The sequence below is a fragment of the Pithys albifrons genome, chromosome 9 (genome assembly GCF_047495875.1).
Source record: "Pithys albifrons albifrons isolate INPA30051 chromosome 9, PitAlb_v1, whole genome shotgun sequence".
Lineage (NCBI taxonomy): Eukaryota > Metazoa > Chordata > Aves > Passeriformes > Thamnophilidae > Pithys > Pithys albifrons.
Genome location: NC_092466.1, coordinates 26,774,490 through 26,801,393, shown reverse-complemented (window position 1 = coordinate 26,801,393; position 26,904 = coordinate 26,774,490). Strand labels below are relative to the sequence as shown.

At 37.9% G+C, this 26,904-nt stretch overlaps 2 protein-coding genes across 4 annotated transcripts in view; one reads left to right on the top strand and one right to left on the bottom strand.

Annotated features, from left to right (window-relative positions):
* LOC139675729 (rap1 GTPase-GDP dissociation stimulator 1-B-like) overlaps nucleotides 1–10,742 on the top strand; it is a 33,049-nt gene extending 22,307 nt beyond the window's left edge. The window contains 5 exon segments of the mRNA XM_071563738.1: nucleotides 2,519–2,644; nucleotides 6,742–6,881; nucleotides 7,694–7,820; nucleotides 8,773–8,901; nucleotides 10,121–10,742. Coding sequence (XP_071419839.1) covers nucleotides 2,519–2,644; nucleotides 6,742–6,881; nucleotides 7,694–7,820; nucleotides 8,773–8,901; nucleotides 10,121–10,254 — 656 coding nt within the window. The 3' untranslated portion in view covers nucleotides 10,255–10,742.
* A 1,242-nt stretch (nucleotides 10,743–11,984) lies between these two features.
* Nucleotides 11,985–26,904, bottom strand: part of TSPAN14 (tetraspanin 14) — a 37,108-nt gene continuing 22,188 nt past the window's right edge. For 2 of the 3 annotated variants that reach the window (XM_071563589.1, XM_071563588.1), the window contains exons 4-9: nucleotides 23,142–23,288; nucleotides 22,199–22,369; nucleotides 19,468–19,593; nucleotides 17,817–17,861; nucleotides 17,201–17,320; nucleotides 11,985–15,582 (exon numbers count right to left, since the gene is read on the bottom strand). In XM_071563589.1, coding sequence (XP_071419690.1) covers nucleotides 15,511–15,582; nucleotides 17,201–17,320; nucleotides 17,817–17,861; nucleotides 19,468–19,593; nucleotides 22,199–22,369; nucleotides 23,142–23,288 — 681 coding nt within the window. In that variant the 3' untranslated portion in view covers nucleotides 11,985–15,510. The remainder of the gene's footprint in view (nucleotides 15,583–17,200; nucleotides 17,321–17,816; nucleotides 17,862–19,467; nucleotides 19,594–22,198; nucleotides 22,370–23,141; nucleotides 23,289–26,904) is intronic. The other variant, XM_071563590.1, reaches the window with a different exon arrangement.

Below are 26,904 nucleotides of genomic sequence, written 5' to 3'. Positions count from 1 at the left end.
AAAATAAAAGTACTTGAAGTTGCTTGCCTCTTTTACTGTGTTGGCTAGCCAGCACGTTTAATAGTTTCACACGTAATCATTACTTCAAACAAGAGCGAGTTTCAGAATATCCAGTTGCTGCTTCACCTCACTACTTCCTTTTAAAGCCTGAAACACTAATTCTTTTTTCTTACAAAAGCTCTTCTCAGAACTCCACTTACTTTTTCAAATTACTTTTAACATGTTCTCAAATAATTTAGTTTGGCTTATAGTATTACAATGCTAGCCAGCCATGTCAGTCTACTCAGTATTTTAATAAACATACTATACACCATAAGCCCCTCACTGATACTATGTCTATTTTATTTCTCTGTGAAGAGATGTTCTACCAGCATTCACATCAGCAGGCAAAGGCCTGTGCAGACTGCTTTTTGGTGTTAATAAAGTATGCAGTGCTTCAAAGATGCAGGCCAGCTATCTTACAGCAGCTACAGTCCAACACAGAGCCGTAAGGAGATAATCACAGAATCAGGACAAATCACAGAGCGCCAGCTGAAATTAGGAGCATAAATTATAGGGAAAATTTAACTATCACTATTAGAACAAAAAAGTGGATTTTTTTATCTCTAAGCCTAAGTATGTCCCATGCCTGCTCTCATTACTTCATTCCTGCAATATTACAACAGGATTTATTCTTACAACCAGCAAAGATACCAATTAATCTCTTAAATGAGAGTAATTTTGATGTAGTTTGCCTTGACAACAAGCAGAGATGATCACATTCTGTCTCACAACAGAACCTGTTTCTCAACAAATGCCAAAAGCCAACTTTTTGCAATGCCAAGCCCAAGCATTTCTTAAGTTCCTTAACCAAGCAATTAATACAGCTGATCCTGCAAAGATTACTGGATCTAAAAACTTCAGAAAAATGTAGTTGTGACCTACAACTTAAACTCTATATTACTGCCTGCTACATAAAGAACCACTAAATCTTAATGTTCCTTGAAGCTGCATTTTAAAAAGCTCAACTCTGAATTACAAAATATCAATGTATCAATCCAGAGTATTTTCATTATCTGTTCTGTTCAAGTCTATTACAAACCATTTTAGATCTTTCCAAGTTTATGGGCACTTAAAATGCTATTCTTACACTGTCCTTTTCTTCATCAATTCACAAAAACATCTGTATTTTCATCTGTAATATGCGTAAGACATTCCCTAACAGTTATACATCACTCCTAGAAACACACAAACTCTATCACTTTCAACAATATAGTGTACTACGGAGGGAAAAAAAGAAAAAAATATCAGCCAACACTTGCAAACAGGCACAGGAGAAGTCTTTGATTCAAGTATTGATCTTAAAAGAGAACAGATGCTTATAAAAAAAAAGTTACTATGATCTAGTGAAGGCAGTCAGTCTGTGCCACTGACAAACAAGACCATTAAGAGCAAGCTACTAATAGGGTCTGCTTCTCAATTTGCCCAATAACAGGACAAAGGCATATAAGTTATCTCCCTAATTTCATTGTCCTATCCTACTCGTCACCCCACAAAAAATGCATGCAGAAGATGGGAAGAAAATTGCTATGGAGGAAGCAGCTTTTGGTAGCACAGCTAAGCAGTATTGGGACTCCTTCCAGACAAGCTTCTGGTTATTACCAGGGATTACTACACCAACCACCAGTGCAAAGGCGCAAAAATTCAGAAAGCACAGGAACAAAGGCACAAACAACAGGGGAGGAGTGAGCTCAAATGTAAAAAGAAAACCCATTTTCTAAAATTACGTCTGTGTAAATCACTTCTGCCACCCAGTTCAGTTAAGAGGAGCAAGCGCAGAACAGGCTTCATGTGTGTGGGCGAATGAATGGTTCGTCTATCCAACTGGAAAAAGAAACAACAATGCTGCATTTATCTATTCTGTACTTTGTTCTGGGCAGGGCTAAGAGCAAAAGTAACCAAAGAAACCTAACAGCAGTTCCTAGGAAAGTTTTAGCTCAAAAGAGAAGCCTGTATGTGTATGGCCAGACATCATGAACAAAGATTTGAGAAAGGCTCTCCCCACGAGGTGTACCCTTCCAGCCTGTGCAGTGGATGTTTTAGGTGAGGCACAGCGTGCACAGAACTGGCCCCACCGTGTAAGTCCTAAGGTTCATTTGCCACAGCCGAGCGAGCTTGGACAGTGACAGTGAAGTCCTTGGGACTGTCACAGCACCCGGTACTAACCGGGGCTGACCCTGCTGAGCATCCAAGATCTGACAGGATGGGATGGCAGGGAGGCATTTAACTGCCAGGGATGGTCCCCACTGAGACTCGAACTCAGGTCCTTGGGATTCAGAGTCCAGAGTGCTCTCCTTTACACCACGGGACCACTCCCAAAAGAGAAGACTAAATAACCAGGTAAACCTGACTTCATTTCTGAGCTCTCTAACAAGTTGAACCTTCTGCTAAAAGCATAATGCAATTATGTCATACCTGTATTTTCAGATGCTTATGTAGTTACTAAGCTTCATGTCAACATCTCTCTTCTATTTTCTAGTTGTTAGCAAGGTTCAGATGCTGGAGGAAGGTGTTGCAGAACGGATTGAGACACTTCTAAGATCAGAGAGTCCTCCTGTGCAGTTTAAACTTCTTGGAACATTACGGATGTTAGCAGATGGTCAAGGTAGGGAATTGCCAGTGTTTATTGAGATGAACTGAACGTCCCTCTCCTAACCTAGCCCTGCAACACAATGCATATGCAAGAGGACAGGTTAAGTGTCCTGCTAACCTAATTCCACTCAGTCTGGAGAGGTTCCAACAGAGATGATTGCCAGAGGCTGCAAGATTTCCACACTGACCTAGTCAGCCTCAGAGGTAGATGAGAAACTAAATGGAAGAATCTGAAATAGTCCATGAGAATGGGCAAAGGCCTACAAGGAAGATGTTTTCCACCACAGATAGAGCATAAGTATGATGGAAGAGTCAGGCTAAGGCTTTACATTGTCAAATCACAGGACAGAAAAATCAATAAAGAAATGAAGAATATAAAAGGAACAAACAAAGCTGGGATGGAGAGAGGTAGAAGAAATTTGTTTCTACCCCTCACACAGTCTTTCTATACACTTATTGCCAGGTTTATCTTGCTGGTGAGGTTCAAATGTTGCATTTACCTTGCGTGTTGAAATACTGGACTACATACTTGCACTTCATTCAGTTTTACAAAGAGGTGGGTATGCAAAGACAACAATACTCATTCTTTGCACAACATTGGATTTTGAGAAACATGTACAGTGTCAGAATTACATTAAAGATCTACTACAATATCTTAATCTATCCTTCAGCTTACTTTGCTGCTTATCACAGTGTAACACAAAAACAAGTGGTGTAGGTTTTGGTATTGCCCTTTGTATAAGCAGAGCAGCTACTCTAGAGCACTAATCAATATAGATCCCTTGATGCACAGGAATAAAGAGAGACAGGTCAAAACCAGAACAGTATCACCATTTTGTGATGGTAACAGACAACTTATATAGAACAATTAGACATACCAATTCTTTAATTATATCCAAAAGGAAAAAACCCACCTCACTCTCCTACATTCCATGTTGCACTTAATTGCACCACTGCAGGCACACTGACTGCATCCTTTATCAAAATAACATGTACAACATAAAATTTAGACCTATCCCTCATTAATTTGAAATTACTCCAGTCCACCGTAAAGCTGCTTTCATCTATATTTCACCAGGATAGGAAATGGACATTGCAAGATAGAAATTTAGCATTGCCTTCCTCTCAGGCTTTGAAGCAGGCATTGAAAGGTAATTCTTCTGAAGTCCTAACTGAATTCTGACAGCGGAGAGCATTTAGCTTTTAAAACTGAGATACCATAATAACACAGATCTAAATTATCAAACACTAAGTTATCTGGTTTTTTAGTTCCATTACCAGCCCTAGCAAGAAGCTGGAATTTGGCATGAGGCACAATTTCTGAAACAACTCAGTTATCGAAGTGCGAAGCAGAAAAAACAAGATGTAGATTATTCAATGTTTACCCATTCCTGTCTATGAGTACAAAATTCTGACACCTTTAATACTTTCTATTCTGTTTACCCATGAGCCCTGAATTAACTCAACTCAAAACTCTTATGAATGCATATTTACTAAGAAGTCCACACTCAATTAGCTAATTGCCTTATCTAATATCCATTTATTACCATGACTGTCAGCAGGCACGCTGAGGCCTAGAGGCTAGAAGAGATAGGTTTCTTCCTAACTATAGGAAACTGCAGACAGACCTGTCAGCTTCATTACTCTAAAGAGATGTTAACATTCGCTCCTAGTTTTTCCATCATTTTGCTTTGGAGAAGCAGAATAATTTCTGCACTTTAATAGCCAAAGGACCTTTCAGCTCAGTTGAAAGTTCAATCACACACACGATTTATCTAAATTTTGCAGGTTAAAAGGTTTTCCTCTTAACTAATTGGATTTTATCTTAGAGTTCTATTGCTGGTAGACATGAGGAAGTCCCTGCCGGACTGGGTCAAGAATGTACCTTTGAACAAACCTCTCAAACCAGTTCCATTCACCACCTCTTACCTCTTTCACCTTTTTGTACTAAACTGGATTATCATGATCTCAGACTAAACAAGTAACATCTGACCTAGAGACAAAAGCCTTGTGTTACAGGAGATAACATTCAGATGGCCGTGCAATGACAACACTTATCTCAAGACCTGCCAACTAGGCTAATAAGATCTCAAATTCTTTGTGGGATTTTCACTCCTGGATTGTTCCACAGTGTACTGGAAAAACAGAAAAGGAAGTGTCTGTACTTGCCCATCTGATAAAATGGGGTGTGAGTATAGGTTGACTTACAGTTCCTGTAAAATATCCAGACTAATCACATGGTTTACTGACACAGACCTTCTGGCACACATACTATTTGATCCTTTCCAGAATATCTGAAAGCAAATGCAATGGACAGAGAAAAGGACAGGTAAAGGAACAGGAACTGGGTGATGCCCCATCAGCCAAACCTATCCAATTTTTTAGGATGCTAATGTTGGTTCTTGAAATCTTTGCATCAGCAAAGCTCCAAGAGACAAATCCCACAGTATCTTAAAACCATATAGACTTTCCCCACATTTTTCTCTTTCTGAATCTGCATCCCAAAGACCAGGAATCTCACTCACTACCTTCTTTCAGACATGAAATTTTTTTAAGACTAGAAAATCAGAAAAATACTATAAAAAGGGCACAGACCTTTTATAGCCCTTCTTAGGAAATGCACACTTCCAACAAAAAGCTTTACCACATCTTTCCTTCTCCACAGTACAAAAATGCATGTTTCATGCTCATCTGCTCTCTCATCGAGGGGTGTGCAGCAAACATGGCACAGGACTCAGGATAAACAAAATGAAGGCAACAAGAAAACCTTTGAATTACTTAATTATATGAGACTCCTAAACTTCAATTAAATCTTATAATCACAATTTATTTTTGCAGTTAGAGTAACTCTACACCAAATGTGTCTGTCCTGTGACTACTCTTACCTCTCAGTCTACATCTGATGCCCAGCCAGAAGTGCTGTGCATTTATATCCTCAGTTTACCTGCAACACAGAAACAGCAGTTTGTCAGTTTACAAAACAGCTCTTTTGTGCTCAAAGACAAATGGGTGAGCATTCAATTCCTACAAAAAGGCAAATTAAGTTGTGCACATTACTACTTGATCTTTCTCTTAGTACCGTTTACTTAAAGAGAATTCCAGTTGAGTCAAGATACAGAATTTCAAAAAGTCTTTAGTATTGAACAGAAACAACTAAATCAAGTATCTAACAGTTATTTACCACGATGTTCTCAGGTCTGAGCCCTCACTTAATATATTTAGTTAAATAGAGTATTTCAGTCTTCAGCACCCTTATATCTGCATTTTTCCCTTGCTTAGAAAATTATCTCCTACCATTTAGTCACTTGGGATCCACAGCACTTTAAAGATGCATTAATTAAATGCAGTAAGACTCACGTGGACCCTTATGTCAGACTGACAATACTCAGAGAGGATGAGTAAAGTTTCTTTTGCTGCTGAACTTCAAAGAGCTTTCAGAACAGTCTCCCTTAGTGGCAACAAGCCTTAAACCCCAGCACATAATTAGAGTTCCACTTCTCAGGAAAAGTTCTAGTGAGGTGTTTGGTTTTTTCAAAAGTCAACCACACAGACTAATACTTCTAGCAAGCCTCGAGATAGGGTTATTTGAACACAGGGGAATGCAAATTAAAAGACTCTTCTACATTCACAGGGAAGTTTTGATGATGCCTTATACACAAATCAACACACATTCTTAAGACTCAGATCATCCAATTATTGACATGCTGCGATTCTGTACTAAGACTGGGCTTCCCACACTACCAACAGTAATTATCTCTGAAACAGCAAAAACAGGCTCTGAAGAGCCCATGATTACATGTGTGCAGGGCTCAAAGTGCAAGAAACCAAGTGGGAAACGGACAGTCCTCATGAAGAAGTATTTCAGTATAGCAACAGAGTATTTGCTTTCAAAGATACAAAGCTGCTCATTTTAAACCCTGCTTCAGCAGCCTCTTTAAAAGATAGGTCTATTGGAATAGCTTATTTTGCCCTTCACCTCTAAGATGTCTTTACTAAAGACTTCCAAGATCCTTTAGAAGCCCCGGCCTGTGGCCCTAGTTACATCACATTTCTATGATACAGACTGAGAAGTCTGATTTTGAATGTTTATGATGATGCTTTTCTCTGCAGCTGATGCAGCTGAAGTCTTGGGCCAGGACCCCATGCTGCTCCACAGACTCGTGCAGTGGTGCAATGAGAATGACCACACCGGCCTCCGGGGAGAAGCAAATCGGCTGCTGGCATCGATCTTGCATCACAACAGATCTCAAGTAGGAGAATTACTGGTCTGATATCTTCCTATTTTATCCTTCTCAAATATTTTTAAAGCTTGCTGATATCCCTAAGGAATAAACAGGACACACAGCTTCACAATTAATTACATGAAAGTTCACAGTAAAACTCTCTGGTCTGACACAACATCAGCAAGGGGGAAGGGACTGGGAAACCTGCGCACTCACAGCCACAGACACCTCACAGAAACAATCAACTTGGTTACTTACTGCCACTTGTCAACTTTTGCCCTGCCCAAGTAAGGCTTGACAAATTGTAAGTAGGCAAAGTTTTTCTCTTGCCATAAATATGTTTCAAATTTCAAAAGGCAAAGATAACCCAGACCTGTCTTAAATGTCAGCCCTCCAGAAGCTCTAAATAGCCACTTAACCACCTAGTAGGGGGTTAACCTGATTTGTATCTGCTGGCATTTTAGAATAGGCTTCTATTTCTTGTGAATCATGTGCAGGCATCCCAACCTGGAGATAGTGATTTAAAAAGTAGATACTATCAGTTTAATGGTTTGAAATGAAAAAGTGAAATAAGGACAAACTAAAACTCAAGGAAAAAATATATTTATCTCACAGATATGCATTCATACTTACTTCTGTGTATTGATAGTCCAGGCAAATTAAACCAGCCCTAAGCAGACACATACAATCAAAGCAATGTTATCTGTAAACCCCAAATATTATCAGTTTGCACCTCAGCAGGCAAATAATTTCCATCCACTCAGAAGGTGAAGAGTGCAGTTTCTCTCTTCATTCTACTTTAAGTCAGATTTCCATCTGGTTTACCTTTGTTTTAACAGGAAGTGGTCAAAGCCATCCAGGAGGCACAAGGAGTGAGGCATCTGATTTCCATGACAAGCAGCGACGATGCTGCCACGCAGAATGAGGCTCTCAGTGCCCTGGCAGTAGCATCTGCAATTGATTTAGGTATTTTTCTCCCTAAAGCAGTCACCTGTGCAATATCCTCAATTATTAAGAAACATTGTCATGCTGTTAATTGTAAGTAACACAAGCAAAAAAGTTTGTCAGCATAAAATAAAGGTTGTCAGCCACACAGATCACAAAAGGAAAGACTTTGGAATTTGCCTGAAGAACATTTTGCTTAGGAGAGTCAAATTAACAGGTTGCATGGACAGGCAGTTTGTTGAATGGCATGGTATGATGTTAGAAACCTACAAACCCCCCACCCGCCCAAAATCCCCAGTAAAACTGAGGAAAAGTAAAGATGATGAAGAAAAAAAGATGAGAAAGTCTAAATTATGTACAAATTACATATTTGAATGATCACTGAAGACTATAAATGGAAGAAATAATCTTCAGAAGACAGAGATAAGGAAAGAAATAAAGCATAAACAAAAAGGTATTGTAGAAGCTGCAAATGAAGCAAGTGAGAACACCATAAAGATGTACCTATTTTTCCTGAGTTAATTTTCAGAGTTACAGGACAAATTTGAAAAAATTTGTACGCAAGACTTGGAAATTGGTCTCGCCACAGAAATCTACATCAAAACAAATTGAAAAGAAAGTCAATTTCAAATTTTGAATTTCCTATACCAGCAAGACTGTAAAGAACCCATTTTACTCCTTGTCTGACATTAAAACTCTCAAACTCAACTGGGCAACTAATATGAATCCACATTTCTAGCATTGAACATGGCAAATTGTAATCTGAGGTTATAGTTCAAGAAGGAGGCCTGTGAAAAAATAGTGTACAAAAAACAACACAGAAATTCTCTAGTACAGAAGACAGTTGCCCAAGACATCCCTGAAGTGCCAATTTGAAATGAAGCCAAGAATTTTGTTTTTAGAAAGCAAGCATGTTCACTTTCCATTTTCTTTTCAGATAAGACCTCAGGACATTTGTGTACTTATTTTTCAGAAACCCTTGAAGAGTCTTTTAAAGAATCACAGCTAGTTCAAAGGTTGCACAAACTTCTACAAGATGATAATTCAAGTCCCGAGGTGAAATACAATTCAATGGGTCTTTTGCGCAGGCTTCTTAATTCAGGTAACCACATTTTAAATTGTCTGTGATGAAAGGATAGATATTTGTGATAAAGTGTTTTCTGTTACCAAAATGTGCTGCTTGTGATGCTCCAGTGAATAAGTAAAGGATATGAAACAGGTTCATTCTTTATTGATAAGCAAACATCACAGTCAAGTAGCTTCTTTATGGAAAGTTGATTAAACCATCAGTTGAATAAAATAGAAAAAAAAGGCTTTATTCCAGTGAGTCAGTGGCATAATGAGGTCCTCACACAGAAAATTAGAGCCTTAGAATAAAGGCATCTTTGTCCAACTTCACCGTGTACAAATGCCTGGCAGACCCAGGCCCTGCATGTACCACAGCATTTTTGTGTTCAAAGCAATAGTCTGTATCATGTTTGTAGGCAGGCATTCCTTTGCTCTGCCTATGCTGTAAGCAAACCAGAAACTGAGATTAAACAGCAATTTTACCAATGCTGCCTTTCCATAGTCACTTTTAGTGAAGCATGTGAAGGATATGATTTCAGTTTCACTCGAAAGTTAGGGAAGACTTAAAGTGCTTCAAGCAAGATCAGACTATCCTGGGTGTGTGGCCCTAAATGAGAACAACCACCTTGAAAACAGGAGTCCAAAGATCTCATGGCAGTTTCTCATACCCTAAAACAAAAATTATGTGAATTGCAAATAACTTTTGTGCTTAAACAAGGATCTAACCCAGGGCGAGCTGCCTTTCAAATCCTGGAACCACCCTTTTCTGACAGACAAGCTGGATTTGGTAGTATACTCTTATTTTTTTCCCTGTAGCCACAGAGATTTTGGATTTCCATTGGCATCCTTCAGTGCTCTTATGAGGCACTGACATAACAGATGTGAGATATAAGACGTTTTCCCAGGGGTATATATACTTAGAATGTTAATAGACTAACTGTAACACTAAGAGTTGATTCTTACAAATAAGAAATGCTGACTAAAAGCATACAGACAAAAAAAGCTGGAAATTTTCCTGTATTACAGGTTCAAAGTACTTTTCTTCTGTCAATCAGTTCGTGTAAGTCAAACAAGAGAAAAAAGAATCATAACATATTCAATACTTCCAATAGCTGAAGGGGTATTGATTGAAGAAAAAAATTGAATTAGAGCAGCTCATTTTAAATAATAAGTACTTGAAACTTTTATTTCACTGTTGGGAGCCACTATACCATCACATGTCACTAAAAGTCAGCATTTCCTCTCCCATGCAGGTAATCTGAGAAGAGAAATAGAAGAGGACAAGATTAAAGAAACTCTCGAAAAACTCTGCAGTCACAGCAATGCAAATGTGGTCAAGGAAGCTGTCACAACATTACAGGTTCTGAGAGGAGAGACACCTCACTAGCCTCCCTTCTTTGTGTCCCCTCTCCCCCATGGCAACCCAGCACTGCTGCTGAAGCAAACACAAATCGCCAGCTTTGCAACCCTGCCTTGTATTTGCAATGTGGCCACACAACCAACACTACTGAAAGTCCAGGTACAGCTCCTGCTTTTAAAGCTGCACATAAAAAACCCCAAACCTCATCTGCCCATTTATTTGGCCTACTGATACTTGCATCACTGCTGCTCTTCACTGAGCTACTAACATACAGTAAGAATAAAGTCTGTCAAGTAAGTGATCATAGAAAACATCACAGAAGCAGCATCACAATTACCACTTCTGTTATACATTTTTAAGCTGCTTGGTTTTGTCAAATCAGGATACACACAAGAAAAATCCCATCAATAGGACTTGAAAATAATTATATAAAAATCTCAAGCTTGTATCATGCAACGTGTTGGATTATATCTATAGCCTAAACAATGCAAAGGGCCAACAGGCACCAATTCAACCTCTGCACACTGTGAATCACACTGTGAGCCCAGCTGTTAAGTGACTAGGTTAAAACCAAACTAACTCTCCCTTCAATTTCCAATTTTAAATCTCATTTCTGCTACAGTCACAAACTATATTCCTAAATAATTGAGGCTGTAGTCTTGTCCTCATTTCAGAGCTGTATTGTAACCTATTGTAACCTGGGAATGAGACCCAGCAGAAGCAAAGTCTGCAAGAAACTGCAGTCAATGAACATTCAGTGCTTAGATAAGACAGAGAATTAAAGCTAGTTAGAAATTACAAGCGGGCACGGGTAAAGATGTGGATTCCATTCCATTATCACCAGTAAGAGAACACATGGTTACCTTCACATAATGAAAAACTGTAGTAAAACAAATATGTCTAAACATTTCTACAGAAGCCTTTCATATTTAAAAATGTGATTAGAGGAAAAGTTAAGAGATTCTAACCTATAGCTTGTTCTTACCGGAACTTTTTGAAGCAGCTGAAAGTATGTTGCAGAGTTAGAATGTCCAGACCTAGATCAAATTTAAACCCCCGTAGTGCCAGAGACAAAAAACTAGGGAACAACTTCTTTTTTCACCCATCAGAAAAGTTATTATGAAAAATATAAACAAGTACTGATCTTCAGAAAACTGTTATAAAACGCTATCTTTAGAAGTCAACAAGGCTTTCAAACATTTTCAAACAATTTGAGTACAACTGGCTTATGTCTGCATATCAACATTTGAACTGTGTTCCTGCAAAAGCTCTCCCACTTGCAAAACTTACCAACACTACTTCATCTACCACACTCATCACCGAATATCACTCTCAGGAGTACTCCTGAGAAAGGGAATTTCATAAAACCGCTCTAAACAAGTCAATTGAAGAGTAGCACACAGGCAGGTTTTGACCACACGGGAGAAAAGAAAAACAGCAGTTTTAACTTTTTGGATGTCCAGAGATTTAACACTTTCTCTACACCCTTCTGCAGTTCCTCACTAGTTCATGGCTTTCCATTAATGATGGAGAGAAAAGCATCCCTGTTATCTATTACTCAGCAGCCCAGACTGGGAAAAAAAATTAAAAAAATCAAGAATTAGTTTCAGCAAAATATACAAATGAACACCAGTGGACCTTTACCATTTCTGAGTTATCCACAAACTGCAGTCTCAGTAGCCAGTCTTAAACCTCAGAGAGTGAAATACTAGTGAATGGAAGGAACAAATTAAAAAAAGAAAATCAAACTCCAGAAGTAGAAAACACAAATTTTATTTAATCAAATTTAAGGCTTGAGAAACAAAATATACTGAGTCACACAGAAAAGCCATCTCAGAGGAAGAAGACAGAACTTCCTCTTCCAATGTTCAGGCTGCATGATAACCCATAGGCAGTAAGGGGAAGGAGGAGGGAAGGGTGGAATGGGGAAACAAAAAAACAAGGCAATTCTACACATAAGTCAATCGCCGGATCAACCTCAGTGGACTGGAAGTACAAGTCTGTCCACGTGGCACTATGAGGTCACCAAAACTGAAGACCTCTTGGGAAGAAACATTCAGATTTTCAGGAGGTGACTGATGGTCCTTTGGTCACTGCACTTTTTTCAGTGCTTGTATTGATCCTCTTCTTCATGGACAGGGAAACTGTGTCCAAGCAATTACCTTAATAGCAACAGAAGGGCAGTTGCACTGTCAAACGGACTGACAAATACACTGCTTAACGGAAATAAATTGTGCTCATTTCTCAGAAAAAAGTCATCACATTCATGTTTTCTTCTCTCAGTCTAGTTATTCAAGTCTGAGCTCCTACCTGACATCATTAAAAACCTTGTCTCCACTGTAGTGTTTGTGAAGTTGTTCCAAATGCAACCACTGACATCTCCACATCAACAATTTATCAGACCTCTGTAAGGTCACTGAATTACTTCTCCTTCGAGGTTTTAGAGGCAGGTTCACACCCAGATGTCTTTTGCTGACAAGACTTTTTAAACTATAACCTAAATCTTTAGCCATGAAGTCACTGCAGGTCCACAGAGAAGGTGCTAAATAAAGTTTAGTAGAAAGTACTCCCATTTTAAGTCTGACATTACCCTAGCCATGTGTACCATCATCAACAGGGGTACAGTTCAAAATGTCTAGGGGCAAACCAGCCTGAAGTGACACTGAATAAGCACAGAGAAATTTGTCCACAGTGTAAACCAGAAAAAACACTCCAAGAATTTAAAGTTCCGCAAATAGGCTGAACTTCGCTCTTGGATTCAGTTCCAGATAACTGAAGCACTGACACAAACTTGGTGTTAATATGGTCAAAGCCGTTAAGAACACTGTGGAAAGACAACACTTGAATTAAATTCTGTTTTGCACACAAACAGTACTTCAAAAACGACAAGTATTCATTTGTCTTCAGGCAACTTGGCAAGATGTGCAGACCCTGGAATCCTAAACGGTGATGCTGGCTCTTGTCAGCAGCTGATTCCAGTGCATGAACTCCACAGATATCCTTGATGCTGGGATGATTTTCATCAAACTGCTGAAATTCCTTCCCAGCATTAGGAGCTTTCTGTGTAAAAAAATGGCAAAGGAAAAAATATTCCCTAGCTGCAGTTTTCAATTCAATGTTTTACGAATAAAAAGCTACAAATAGGAAGCATCCTTCTGCAATTTTACATCCAACAGATTATTTACACAGAACATTAACCGAGTAAGTTGTTAATGAGGTGTTGTAATGTTTCAAGCACCGCAATTTAAAGCAAAGGTCGCTGGACACAGCTTTGCCACTTGCAAAGCACATTTGCACATTTTTGGTTACTCCAAATGGATTAGATTGAACTAAAGTAAAACAGACCTCAAATTCAAGGCTTTACAGAAGAAATGCCTCTTGCTTTCCCCTCAGTGATCTGCTGCTATTGTTTTATTGTTATGTATCAAAGTTAAAAAGAAATCACAGTGTACTTCTAGCCATTTTACTTTCAGGTTTTCAGATGAGTTAATAGCAGACTGTTCTCTGCTTCTGTAAGGAAATCAGCCATCCTTAGACAAGCTTCCTTTTCCTGTTGTGTCTCAATCACTGGTCAGAAAAAGAACTATGAAAGCTGAAGTACACATGTGAAGTACAGCACTGTCTGAAGTACTTCACAGATTACAAACTAGAAGGATGTCTGGATAATCAACACAGACATGAAGATTCTTACTGTTGATCAACTGTTGTCAGTGAAATGTTTTTAATGCAATCATTATAGAAAAAAAAAGGACATGAGAGATTTAAAAATTTGGCTTCCTAAGAAATAGAAGAATTCAATCTGTCAGGCAGACTACATATAGCAAAATATCATTATAAAAATATACACTTTTCTAAAATTTACACTATGTTAGGCACTGTAAATAAACCTGCTCTCCCTGAAAAATCCGGTGTCACTGGAAGCAGTAAACAGTGTTAGTTATATGGCCCACAGTAAAACTGATAGCTACAGCTATCTTCAAGAACTTTTCAGCCACATACTTTTACCTTAAAGCTAAGGATACTACACCAAAGTCTTCTAGAAAAGACTAGAACTCTTACTGAACTACAGATCCATCTACTAAACTCCCAAGAAGGGAAGACTGGAAGAAGATAGTTTAGTTTTCTCTTAATTAAAATAAAAACCCTGACCTCAGAAGGAAGAGCTCAGTTTGACATACAAAATTACTGTGAAGAAATCATCCTAGTTCACCATATTTTGATTCACATTTGCACAATGAATCAAGCAGAACTGATATTTCAATAGCTTTACAGAAGATTTATAAATCCAACAACTCTAATCTTTCACTAAATATGTACTTCCTCATTTAGAAACACACTTCAGTAATGGTTGATGCTGAATTTATAAGTCTTTCATAAGTCCTGACAGTAGCAGTTAGGACTTGTGAAGATCCATATAGCAGTTGTGAGAGAAACCAGAGGAATAACCAAGACCACCCACAGCATGCTTTCTACCTACTGAAACAAGCTACATTTGGAAATTTACATAGACAGTACGTTTTAAAGATATTACTGATCAATGAAAGGATAAGCATTTTTAAAGAGGTTTTTCTTCTATAAAAAAAGAACATTTACATTTTTCTCAGACAGGAAACAGCATGAGGGCTTCACACTCCCTCTGGCCCGAAATGTGCATTTCAACATATAATGCTACAGATAGTCAGATTTTTCCTGTTCCGAGAACGGGTTTGCATTTTCAAAACAGCACCGGTTCTGTACAACCAAAAATCAATTAAAGAATTAGACAGCTTTTGATTTTTTTCCCCCCAATTTCTAATACCTTAACAATTACAGTTGCTGGATATCTTGCCAAAATGACTGTATGAGTCTACTGTAGAGATTAAAATGATTTCAATATTCTGAAGAAATCAGCACACCCCTTCTGAAAAGATTACATTTTTAAATGGATAACAGGAGTGAAGATAGAATAATTTTCATAGTAATCCTTCAGGGAAAGAGTTTACAGCAGTTTCATGTCTCCCTGCTACAGTCCTTGAAATCTGTTCTGACGAGGTCTTGGGAAATTCCATTTCTTCCTCAGAGATCAACGCTGGTGCACTGAGTTGTCTTGTTAGAAAAAAGGTAAGACAGGTGTGCGTGTGGAGATGTCTTTTGTACCAGCTTCTAACAAAAAGCATGAGCAGGGCAAAATCCACGTAAGGCTTTTAATAACTGGTATTTCACTGTCCAGGCATTTCTTCCATCCTGGTGTCCAATTAATAATTGTGTAAAATACTGTTTTGCAACATCTGTCTGCTTTTATATTCAGAAGGCATTACTTGCTTTTACAGCTTCAATATCAGAAATCAATGACCTGGCTAGGAAAATCCCAAAGATCTAAAAAGACAAAAAACATACCATTTGTGAGATAAAATACTTGTAACGTACCAGTCTGCAAGATGTTTGTTTGCAGGTTCAGATATCATTTCATATCCAGGATCATCCATCAAAGCATGGCTATTACTAAAATGTAATAAAGGCAATAGAATCTTTAAGGAAATAAAATTCATGAAAAAAAGATGTTTTGATGTACAACTTGGCAAGCCTTCAAAATAATAAGCTTCTACATGACTTGGAGCTAAAAGAAATCCACTTAGCCAAGTCTGAGTGTCATAAACACTCATGCTTACCTATTGCTAAAGTTACAAATCAGACGTTCTCGTTCATTCTGCAACTCTGAGTAAATAAACCAGTCAGTTTTCAGATCAATTTTTTAAATCCACACAGAATGAACAATTACTTGTACTGAAATGAAATTCTTGTCACAGACACTAGTAAGAGAAATCTTCCTTTACAAATTGAAGATAAATTCTTAACTCAGCACATTTCCTGAAACAATCTTAGAAAAAACATACAGCTGGGGTGAAGTTTTGAAAAAGCTGAAAGATTTGGATTATAAGTAGTCAGGTTATGTCTAACTCCCAAGTCCCACCATGAAATAGTTTAATGCACAAGAAAGACCCAATTTGAAAATACAAGTGACTGAAAGCGGCTTCACAGACACTCAGGACGTGAATAAAGAACAACATTGCCAAAAGGTTACACTTTGTATTACCAACATCTTCCTAATGAAATGTTGTGTTCTTAAGACAGCATTTCTCACATCCATGAAGCACTGTCATTTGATGGTGTTAAAAAAAAATTTAAACACTAAGGCTACAGAGGGCAGTATTACTAGGGCTGGGAAAAGGTATTTTGCCACAACTCTATACTCAACTGTAGTCAATTCTGTGGAAAATACATTCTGTAGCAGATTTACTATTTCCCATGGAAATGAAGCAGTTCCACAGCAAAGAAATTAAGATAAGTGTAAAGAACTGCCACAATGAAAGAAGAATCCACCTTGAAAGAAGTAGCGCTCTAACTTGGTTTTCTTTGATATACCAAGCACTGAGGTGGCAAGTCACAGCAACTCCATCTGGTTCTGCCAGTATCACATTTGCAACCTGCTCACCTATTTCCCTGTTCTGACATTCTTGAGTTCTTTTGAGCAGGATGGTATAGATCACTTACACCCACCTGAGAGGTAACCTGAGCATGAAGGACAGCACTGTGTCTTAGTAATTTCATATTTGTGATAGAATGCTGTAGTTCAGATCCCTTGTAGTAGGTGACCAGCAGATGTCCCATCCTCCATGGAATATTGAAAAGTAAGGATTTTTACTGTACCATACTATTTTAAATAATAATTGTTATTACAATATATATCACAATTACCACACACCATATTATTACTGTACTGTATTTTCATAATTACACTTCTTGCTTTTTGAAAAGGTGTTTTCACAGTAAGTCCCTTTCCCTATAATTGTTTTTTGTGCCATACTCTTCTCATACCTAAACAAATCCACATTAAAAATATTTTTTTACCTGTCCACAACTACTTTTACCTTTGGCAGGTCTGTATCTACAAACATGAGAATTTTTTCAAAGAATTCCAACAATAACAACTAACCTGAAGCAGTGAAATGGCTATGAAGACACCTGCAACAATGTAGATATTTCGTGGTAGCCAAGCTTCAAGAGCATGAATACATCCTTTGACAAAAATCTGATCATCCCATTGATTCTTGCTCTGAATATAGAAAGGAAGATTATTATTTTTCTGCTCAAATTACTCTAAGACCAATCACATGATACACCTATACTAATGTTTTGTCACTTATGCAGTAACATTTTCAATCACACTTCAAAAATACATATATAAATTAGAGAATGTTGGACATTGATGTTAGTATTACTAGAATACTGCAGAATTATCAGATAACAGATCAACAGAACTAGACTATTACAACCAGTAATTGAAATGCATATTTGAAATACAAGTCCTACCCATTTTTGGTAGGACTTTTCCCTTTACCTCTTTCATCACTTGCTTTATCTACACTCACAGAGTACAAGCTTACTTTATGCAAAAGAAAACATCTACCTCACTCTACTTGTAGCCATATAGCACAGTCAGTTAGTTCCCAGAATTTTAAGCTGAACTATCTATCAGCAATCCCAGCATTTTTATAGTTTTGTCTGTGTAAGCACAGAGCATGACAGACAGCAAGGTCCCAGCACCTTACCTTCTTTCTGATATCATAGCCACACTGAGTGTTCACAACTTTTTGCTGTAAAGAAAAAAGACTTAAAATAAATCAATTGACTTCTATTCACTTCTGTCCACAGTAAGTTTTTCTGTCTCTTATGATCACAAACATACAAGGGCTGTCAGAGCCAACCATTTTAAGCAGCATTTTTAGTATAAACAAGCAAAGCACTAGAATAACGCAAGGAAAGTGATGATAAAGTAAAGGTGTCCAGTAGCAACACAACATTCTTCACCAGAAATCTCAGCTGCTTCTGTCACTTGCTTTTCGATTAGCAAGGACTTTTTAACATGGGGCATAGCAACTGCACAGCCAGTGCACAGATCTGACATCTGCATTTTCAGGATCAGTGTCACATTAGCTACTTCACTTACCATCTACCACTGAGGTAACAATAGAGCTACCAGACTGATTTATTCACTCCTGCAGTGGGGAAATATGCCTTTTACAGCTCCGTCATTTCAAGCACTACACAACTTGCTATCCTGATGAGCTAAAACCAGTAACACCTGCAAGCTACTTCAGCCCTCTCAGATGATAGTTCAAGTCTCACACATAACCCAGCTCCAAGATACAGAGTCTTGAAGACAAAACACTCTAGTTGTAGATCACAAGTAGTAAGATGACCACCTTCTAGATCACAATCCTATGCAACCAAATGACAGTATTTATTACCAAGGATGCAAAGACATTCCTTTTAAGACATTTTTTTGTTCTCGATGAGACTTAGAAAAAATATATGCACTATGCAATTGTAACAATTTACAAAATGCATAGTGGGCTATATTGAAATAGTAGTAGAATCTCACATTAAAAAGACTTGCACATACTTATTTCTCCTTAAATACAGCATCAGCAACAAAAAATTTTGCAGTTGTACAATTCTGCTTCAAACTAAATTAGAAAATAATTACTGGAGAATCTGAACATTTCTTACTAAGAAAATATTTCCTTGGCTGATTTCCAATACAATCACAGGGCTACCAGTGGTTAAATACAATCTACCAATGGGTACCTGCCCTGCACAAGGATTGCTGGATGGATTTTGAGCTGCAAACTATTCCCACTAATGTTATAAAGCACTATATGTTAGCTCCTACCTCCACATTTTGGCATTCAGTGAAAGGGTTATAAAGTTTAGTGAACACATCTAACCACTAAGTAACTAATCTTGGCAAAAACAAGAACCAAGTCAAATGCTTTCAACTTCATCCATGAGAACTTTACTAGTTACTGATAAACAATCAGCAAGTCACTCCTACCTGACTGGCAGAGGGGTGTTGTAACATAACTGGGGCCAACACCCTGCTTTGACAGTGCTCTCAGGTGTTTACAAGCTAAGTAACAGAGGCCAGGGATGCAAGGAAACACCACCAGCCACCACTACTTGGAGATACTAAAATAGCTTGAATCTCTGGTGACAATACATTTCAGCTGTGTAACAGGCTGCCACCTTTGGACTCTAAAAAGGATGGAAGAGAAATATGGAAAAAGCTTGCCTGGACAAGAGTAACTTTTGATCATTTAGGAGACCTCTTAAAGCCCTACTCATTACAGGTTATTCAGAAGTCATTTCTTTTGTAACTTTACAACATCAGAGCAATAGCAAAGCCAGGACACAACTTACAGCAGGATCAGGTATACAACAGGAAAATGGAACTCCACACTTCTCACGACTTTTGCTTTCACTATTGCAGTTAAAATATATGTTAAAGTCCCAGTCTTCTGGACCTTGGGCACCACAGCAATGGTTCTGCAAGAGATAAACAAGTATCATTACAGAGGGTACGTCCAGCGGATAAATTGTTTCTAAAATACCTCCAAATGCTAAGTGTTTGTTTATAAATCTTCACTATCTCCAAGTCTGTTTAAAATCAATGACAACACCAGAGTAAAAATTGAGTAATCAATAAAGAGGCTCTATGCAATCAAAGCAATACATCTGGCACACTGCGCCTGGAAACAGGTGTCAGCATAACAAGCAAAGTCATAAAAATTATCACACCAGATCTAATTGCCAGATGCAATCAATGTACACTGATAAGATGGTGCAACAGAACACTGGATATAAATGCTTTGTACCCCATTATTTCCAAGTCACCCAAAGTACAAAAGCTATTGAAAAAGGTTTCTTTAAATTTGTGACATGCTTAAGTTTTCACGAACCAACAAGTAGTATTCTCGTTATTTACTTTAAAAAGTAGACCCAAACATTTGTGAATATACTTCCTTTCTTTTATACAAGGAGGCTTTCGTATACAAATGAATGAACTGGTAACATGTCCCTAACTCAAAGGTCACTCAATCCTCGAAGTATTTCACGTAAGTTTCTTGAACTAAACAATGTGATTTAATTGCCGTAACTGCTGACAGGGGAAACACTAACAGTTCAAGGAATGCTTGCCTCCTGGAACTAACCAAAGCAAATTTTTTATTGGATTATGTTTTGCAGTTTAGTGGCTTGCATATTTATCTTGTCTATAATTTGAGTACTTAAAATGTTATACTATCATACAGATTTTCCTGGCACTGCATGAAGATCCAACCCCTTGAATTCTAACATCTCTCCTCTGACTACTGCCCATCTTCACAAAACTTGTATTAACTGAGCTGTCTGCAAGAGCACCACAACTTGAGGGGAGGAAATCGATACAGAAGTTACCAAGTTGTGATAGACACAGAGCAGAGTTTTCACAGGAAACGTACTAAATAGAGATGAATAGAATGCTCAGAGTAGAAAAGTATATATATATAAAAAAAGACTGAAGTCACTAATACATTTACCATAAAGAAAGCAAAAGAGGTTTATTTCTGTCTTTCTAATACCTTCTCCCTCACACATCTACACTTCTAAGAAAAGCCATACAACCACTAAACATGCTTATCTTCCTTCATAAGGTACAGACTATGAGGTCATTCACAGGCCTGTAAGTAATAGAATTAGCCAGAACAAGGAGCTGCCTTACAAAAAGCTCTCTCCCAAGGCACACACTGAGAACAGAGCAAGTCAGCCTAAGGAGCATGGCTCCTTACAAGACAGGCTGCAGTGAGGTGTTTGAACACACTGCTGTACCACACAGAGCTACACTTGCTAATCCACGCTGCACATCTCCCTCCTTTCTCAGTGGTCTCAGATATGGACCAACAACAGGCACATTCAGACTTCTCTAGTCTTACATTTTCAGGTTTATTGGCTTGTGAATCTAGCTAACAAACTCCTTTTAGCAAGTTCAACCTTTTCCTTTTATTGAACAGTAACTGGAGTTCAACTGTAAATCAGCTTAGCATATTAGCCTGGCTGACTATATTGAAACTAGATATGCAGAAAGAGCAATGACAGAGTGGACAACACTAATACAATTATTTGTGCTGATCATGTCCAAGAGGAGCCCTACCTTACAAAAAGGTATCCTCAGCACAAAAGCTAAGGCAAACAGCACTGAGATCCACCAAAGCAGCTAAGTCAGAGGATACTTGCATTTCAATGCAAACAGGAGTGAAGAAACAGGACAGACAAACTACTGACCACACTGGTATCTACTCTAAAACACACTGCTATCAGACTCACCTGTGAACACAGATTTCTAACACAATCTTCTAGAACATGGAAGACAGACAAAACCAACTTTCTTTTGTAAGGGAAAAAATATATAGATGAGACCACCACTTTACCTCTTTGTAAAGTACTAATATGTACTGTCTCTCTTCATATATATTTTTTAACCACGTACAAGTAAGTAAAAATCAGACAAGTCACCTTTACTGGTAGTTTTCTGGGCACAATTATAAAAGCAGCTGCTGGAATAAACACCACCAGGCTTTTATTAGCCCAGGCCTTGCCATCTCTTGGTAGACATCACTGTCTTCTAGTTGATTGAGTAGATGGAGCATAAAAATTGTTTCAACTTTCCTTGGCAACTGTTTGACTACAAACCAGCCTTTCCCACCTAAAATAAATTTGTTTCAAGACGAGGCGCATCTCAGAAGTTAAAAGGCTTTATATGCTGCATCCTTGTGTAAGACTGCAGTGCCTCCTAAAATAACAATGTGGACTACCAGCTCCATTGGACTACTTTTTTTAGGAGATGATTTTTTGTTGCTCACTTCTGACTTCAAGTGGTGCAATAACTGATCAAAACAGGGGAGCAAATGAAGGTTCAAGACAGATGGATGCTTGAGAGAACTTCCACAATCACAAAACAGCAGTTCCTCAGAATATCTTGCCTGCCTGATGCTTTCAATACAGAAAAAAAAGTACACCTGTAACACAGATTAGCTACAAAGCATCACAATTCTATCACAAAAAATGAGAACATTCTCCTAGAACACATGAAAGATGTGACAGGATATGAACTTACAATTCTCTGCAGTGAATCAATGATGTTCTGGAGGTCTATATCATCTCTGTAGGATTTAATGTTATTCTCAAAGAATTCCTTTACCCTGTCCCTCACCCAGTCCTGGAACAGGAAAGCCATAACTGCTACTGCCAGCTCCAACAGAAATATAAACACAATTGCTCCACAGAACTGTTAAAAAAAAATCACAAATTGAAAAACAGTAATTAATTTTGAATGCATCCCTACTTTAACACCACCAGAAGCAGACACAGGCTATGAAAATACAGCCTCTGAAACGAGAATACAAGGTAAGAAGATCCCTAAGAGGTAATCATTTTGTTTTGGTCACCTGAACTTGTCAATAAAATCAACATCATACCACAGTCACTAAATACAACAGTGAAAATACTAATAACTGAGAATCTGTAAAACAAAGGACCAAAGTAGTCTTGGGCTGCTTTTAATTTTATAATTTTGGTTTAAGAATGTTCAGTCTAGCTTAACTGTTTTCAGATCAAAAGCAAAGAATCCTCAATATAAAAACAACTATTTAAGAGATTTCACATCAGTTACTGAAGTCCCAAAGCTTTGCCCATCCAACATCTACCAGAAACTTTTAAGTTTTTAAGGTATTTTTTCCCACTATACTATATACTCTCAGTAATTCCTAACTGACTATGTATATTCCATAACATCACAATGTTACATTCTGGTACACTATGACATCACTGCATAGCAGAAGAAATGAGAAGACGGAAAAACGTTCTATAAAGAGGAAAACACATAGGCTGGAACCTCTACTGCTTTTTATTACCATTACTCTGAGGTTTGTCAAGGCAGCAAGTTTACCACACAGATTGTAACAAACCAAATTCTATAAACTAATTATCTGGGTTTGCTTCAAGTTCATCATTTGCAACTTTCAGACACATAATAATTGACTCATAATGGTGTTACTTACAAACTTCAGAAGGCAGATGTTTTCTCTCAGTGCTCCTACACAACCAGCAAATCCCAAAGTAAACATCACTATTCCCACCAGTAGGACAAGCACCACTGGATCTAGACCATGAAGACCAGTCACCTTTGTCAGGTCAGACAATACACCCTGCGAGAAAAAACAGAACAGAAAAAGGTGACCACTATAAGCATATTATTCATTTAACATTCCCTCTGGGTGATTTTTAACAATTCCAAATTAATTGGTTGCAAACCCTTGAACTTACCAACAGTGACCCACCCCCCGCCCCCCCCCCCCCCCGAAAAAGTAATGTAAAATGGTTACTGACAATATCAATTCACCCCAGCAGAAGTAGTATCAATGTGAAGTTATAGATAACAATTCTTTTAATAAGTCCATCCAGTGCAGTCAGTTTCTCAGACTACATTCTCCTAGGTCTATTTGCCAAACATCATTCCACAAGATGGTGCCAAAAGCTCAAAACTGCCACTGAATGTTCACATAGTGTCAAGGTAAAAAAATTAATGTTTTGTATCACCTTGAAATGCATGAATCAGAAGGGCACTTCAATATAAAGGAAAAAAATTAAGAAAATAAGTTTTCCAATCCTAACGTTTAAGTGACAGAAAGGGAGAGACAAAGCAGTTTATGGGTGACATTTTAAAGGTGGGGAAGGGAAGGAATACTGTTTTAGTTTTTAAGGGAAGCAGGGTTTTCCTCTCACTTTAGTTACACGCCTTCTCATGCCAAAGAGTCTTAGAAGTGTTCCTCCAAACTCTAGCAAAAATACACAAGAATAATCTAAACACTTCCCTTTTGCCTCAGATAAAATTCTTAAGCAAAAGGTGTTATCTATTCCCTATAATTGCAATTTGCCTGATTTCCTTTCTTATTTGTTAACTATCCAGAAACACCACTTATCTTGACAGCAACCAGCTATTAAGCTTGTCTGCCTATATTTATAAGTCTATGTAAACATAATGCTAAACACAGTGAAATCCTTCCTTAAAGTTTCTAGATTAGGTTTTAAAGAAGTTATTACAGACAACCATTAAACTTCCATCAAATATATATAAAAAACCTCTCTTCTTATGTGCAAGAACAAGACGGAACATGTAGAAGACAGAACGAACAAACAGCTGAAACTATTAAAGTCAATGAGAATGATTTGTAGGGACATCCAGGCAGTCCTGCAATAGTCAGTGTTCATCAACGATACATAGAACATTTTAATGCAGAAATACTTTCCATTCAAAACCAAAGAAATAACAAAAATCGACACAGCACTATATCCTATAATTCCAAGTTTGCTATCTTTTTTTCCATTTATAAAGTATATTCTCAAGCTAACTATGTTCAGCAGCAGAGAAACATATCAGAGATTTGCAACAGGCAGTCTAATTCTATCAAGAGAATGTAAATTCTCATCTTGCTACCCAGGTACCTTTGCTAGAGTGAAGTGCAAAGGATACACAACCTAAGAGAACACCTGGGAAAAATCCGTATCATTTCTTATTCAACTGCTTACTTAATAAAAACAACATCTTCAAAATACAGCATGAAGAAACTTAATCAGCTGATGAAAAGACACTGATTAACAGTGATACACAGGACTTCATCTTCTTTCATAATGTGTTCCATAATAGACCCTGTGAGAGCTGTTAGATTTGGCAACAGCAAGAGAGTTATTTTTATCAAAACAGGTTGAAGGAATGAAGGGGAAAAAAACAAAACCAAAAAACATTGAACCATGGAACTCAGAATTGCCTTGCAACAGCTGGTGACTAAGAGCTGAAACAGCCTATTAGGAACCAGTCACAGTGTATTGATACTTGTTACCAGTTACACATTTCCATTCTTTAAAAATGTAAGACCTCACAGGTAACTAATAAACTCAGTTAATTAGGTTAACTATGAGAGTTCCACCTAATCAAACATTGGCTCAGACTCCACAAGCAAGATACACATTCAAAGATTAGACAGGCTAGAGCAGGGTCTCTGTAGAACCAACACTGTGAAACCAAGCACTCTGTGACCAAGCGGTTGAAACTTCCACAACTACTGCCAGCCCTCTCCTCCTCACACCCAAACTCAAGCTTTGTTTGCAGACAATTTCACTTGCTCAGGCAACAACTTTAGGAAGAAAACTTCCTCTGATCAAAGCATGTTATGAAAAGTTGGCAGGAACTAGGCTTTGTTATTCAACTTCAGATGTTGCTGGATTCACAGATGTTTCTTCATATTTCATGTTTACAACACGCTCTTTTGAAAAGAAGGTTGTGAGGCTTATTTGCCTAACAAAAGATCTTAGTCAAAAATTCTTAAGGAAGTAAACAAGAATTTATTCAGAGAATTATCTCATCCCACCTTACCTACCTCTCTGAAGATGTTTCTGCCTGTGCCATCTGCAGGGCAGTAAAAGCTCTTTGAAATACAAGCTGCCCTCTACAACATGTGTGTTCACTAGATATACAGGTATGAAGTCTGATATCAGAAGTCAGTGTCAGAAAATGTCAGAACACAACTCAGCCTTTAACACACATAGTATTTTCAACACTTCTCACAAACTAGCAGTCTCATTTTCACCTATTACCACCTAAAAGAGAAACACAGGATTTCTATCCAGATAAAAAGACTGCTGAGGAATGAGTCCAAAGTGTAGTCCTAGTGGAAAAAGAACAAACAAGAAAAACCAGAGAAATTAAACAGACCCTAATGTACTTCACATTGCAGTAAGAGACAGGATGTTCAGAACTCTTCCACCATCTACAGTTTATCTTTGGTTTACCACTGCAGCACAGCTTCTGCAATGTTTTTCTCTTACTTTCCATCTATTGTTCAACAAGATGTTTATCGGTAAAGTACAGGCACTGTGGCTGAAGAATGGCACTAGCACAAAAGACTGACAACACAGCACAGAACAACGGGCATGAAAAGTAACAAACAGATTTCATGAGTGATTTAGAAGTTCAAAACCACAAGAAAGGCTTTGAAGAGCTTAATTGCAAGATAGGACAGAACAAAAAGAGTCCAGGGAAAATTTTTAAAAAGATAGAGTCTGTCTTTGTCTTTTAGTAACTTCAATGTACCATAAAGTCAATTTCGCAAATGGGGATAAGTTGTGAGATACTCATTTCCAACACACAGACCCTATGTGCTTGTCCACAAAACAGAAAATGTCTGAACATGAGAAAATACAACTTGAAGACAAGTTTAACACCTTCCCTAAGGTGTTGCAAGGAAAATTCTTTTATAACAACAAAATAGGAGGAAAACGCATTTCTGTGTGGAGATAGGCTGCTTACTGTATTTCAATGATATCACCAATCTAATTGTGAGAATGAGTGCATGCACATAGGTAGCAGAGAGAAGGAGAATAAATACCTCAGAATTAAGGTCAGCATAAAAAACTTTGCCTTTCCAAAAGCAGAGGAATCTCAGAATCTCTGTACATTGATAGCTGCTGTGTATAAACACTTCGGTTAAGGAAATGCCAACACTGTTATGGTAACTGAAGTCTTACTAATCAGCAGCACAACCGACCACTGAGGGCATCAGCACTCCACTGTCAATTAAGATGCAGATCAGTCAATCTCCAAGTAATTGTACCTTTTTCCTACTGCTTGCTCTTTTAAAGACACACTTTGACATTCATTCCAGAGGTTGAAGCATTCCATACCTATACCATTCTCTTCTCCTGTAACAGAACTCTGTAGGTACATGTCTGCATAGTCTTCCTTCGACTGACAAAGTTATTTAGCTA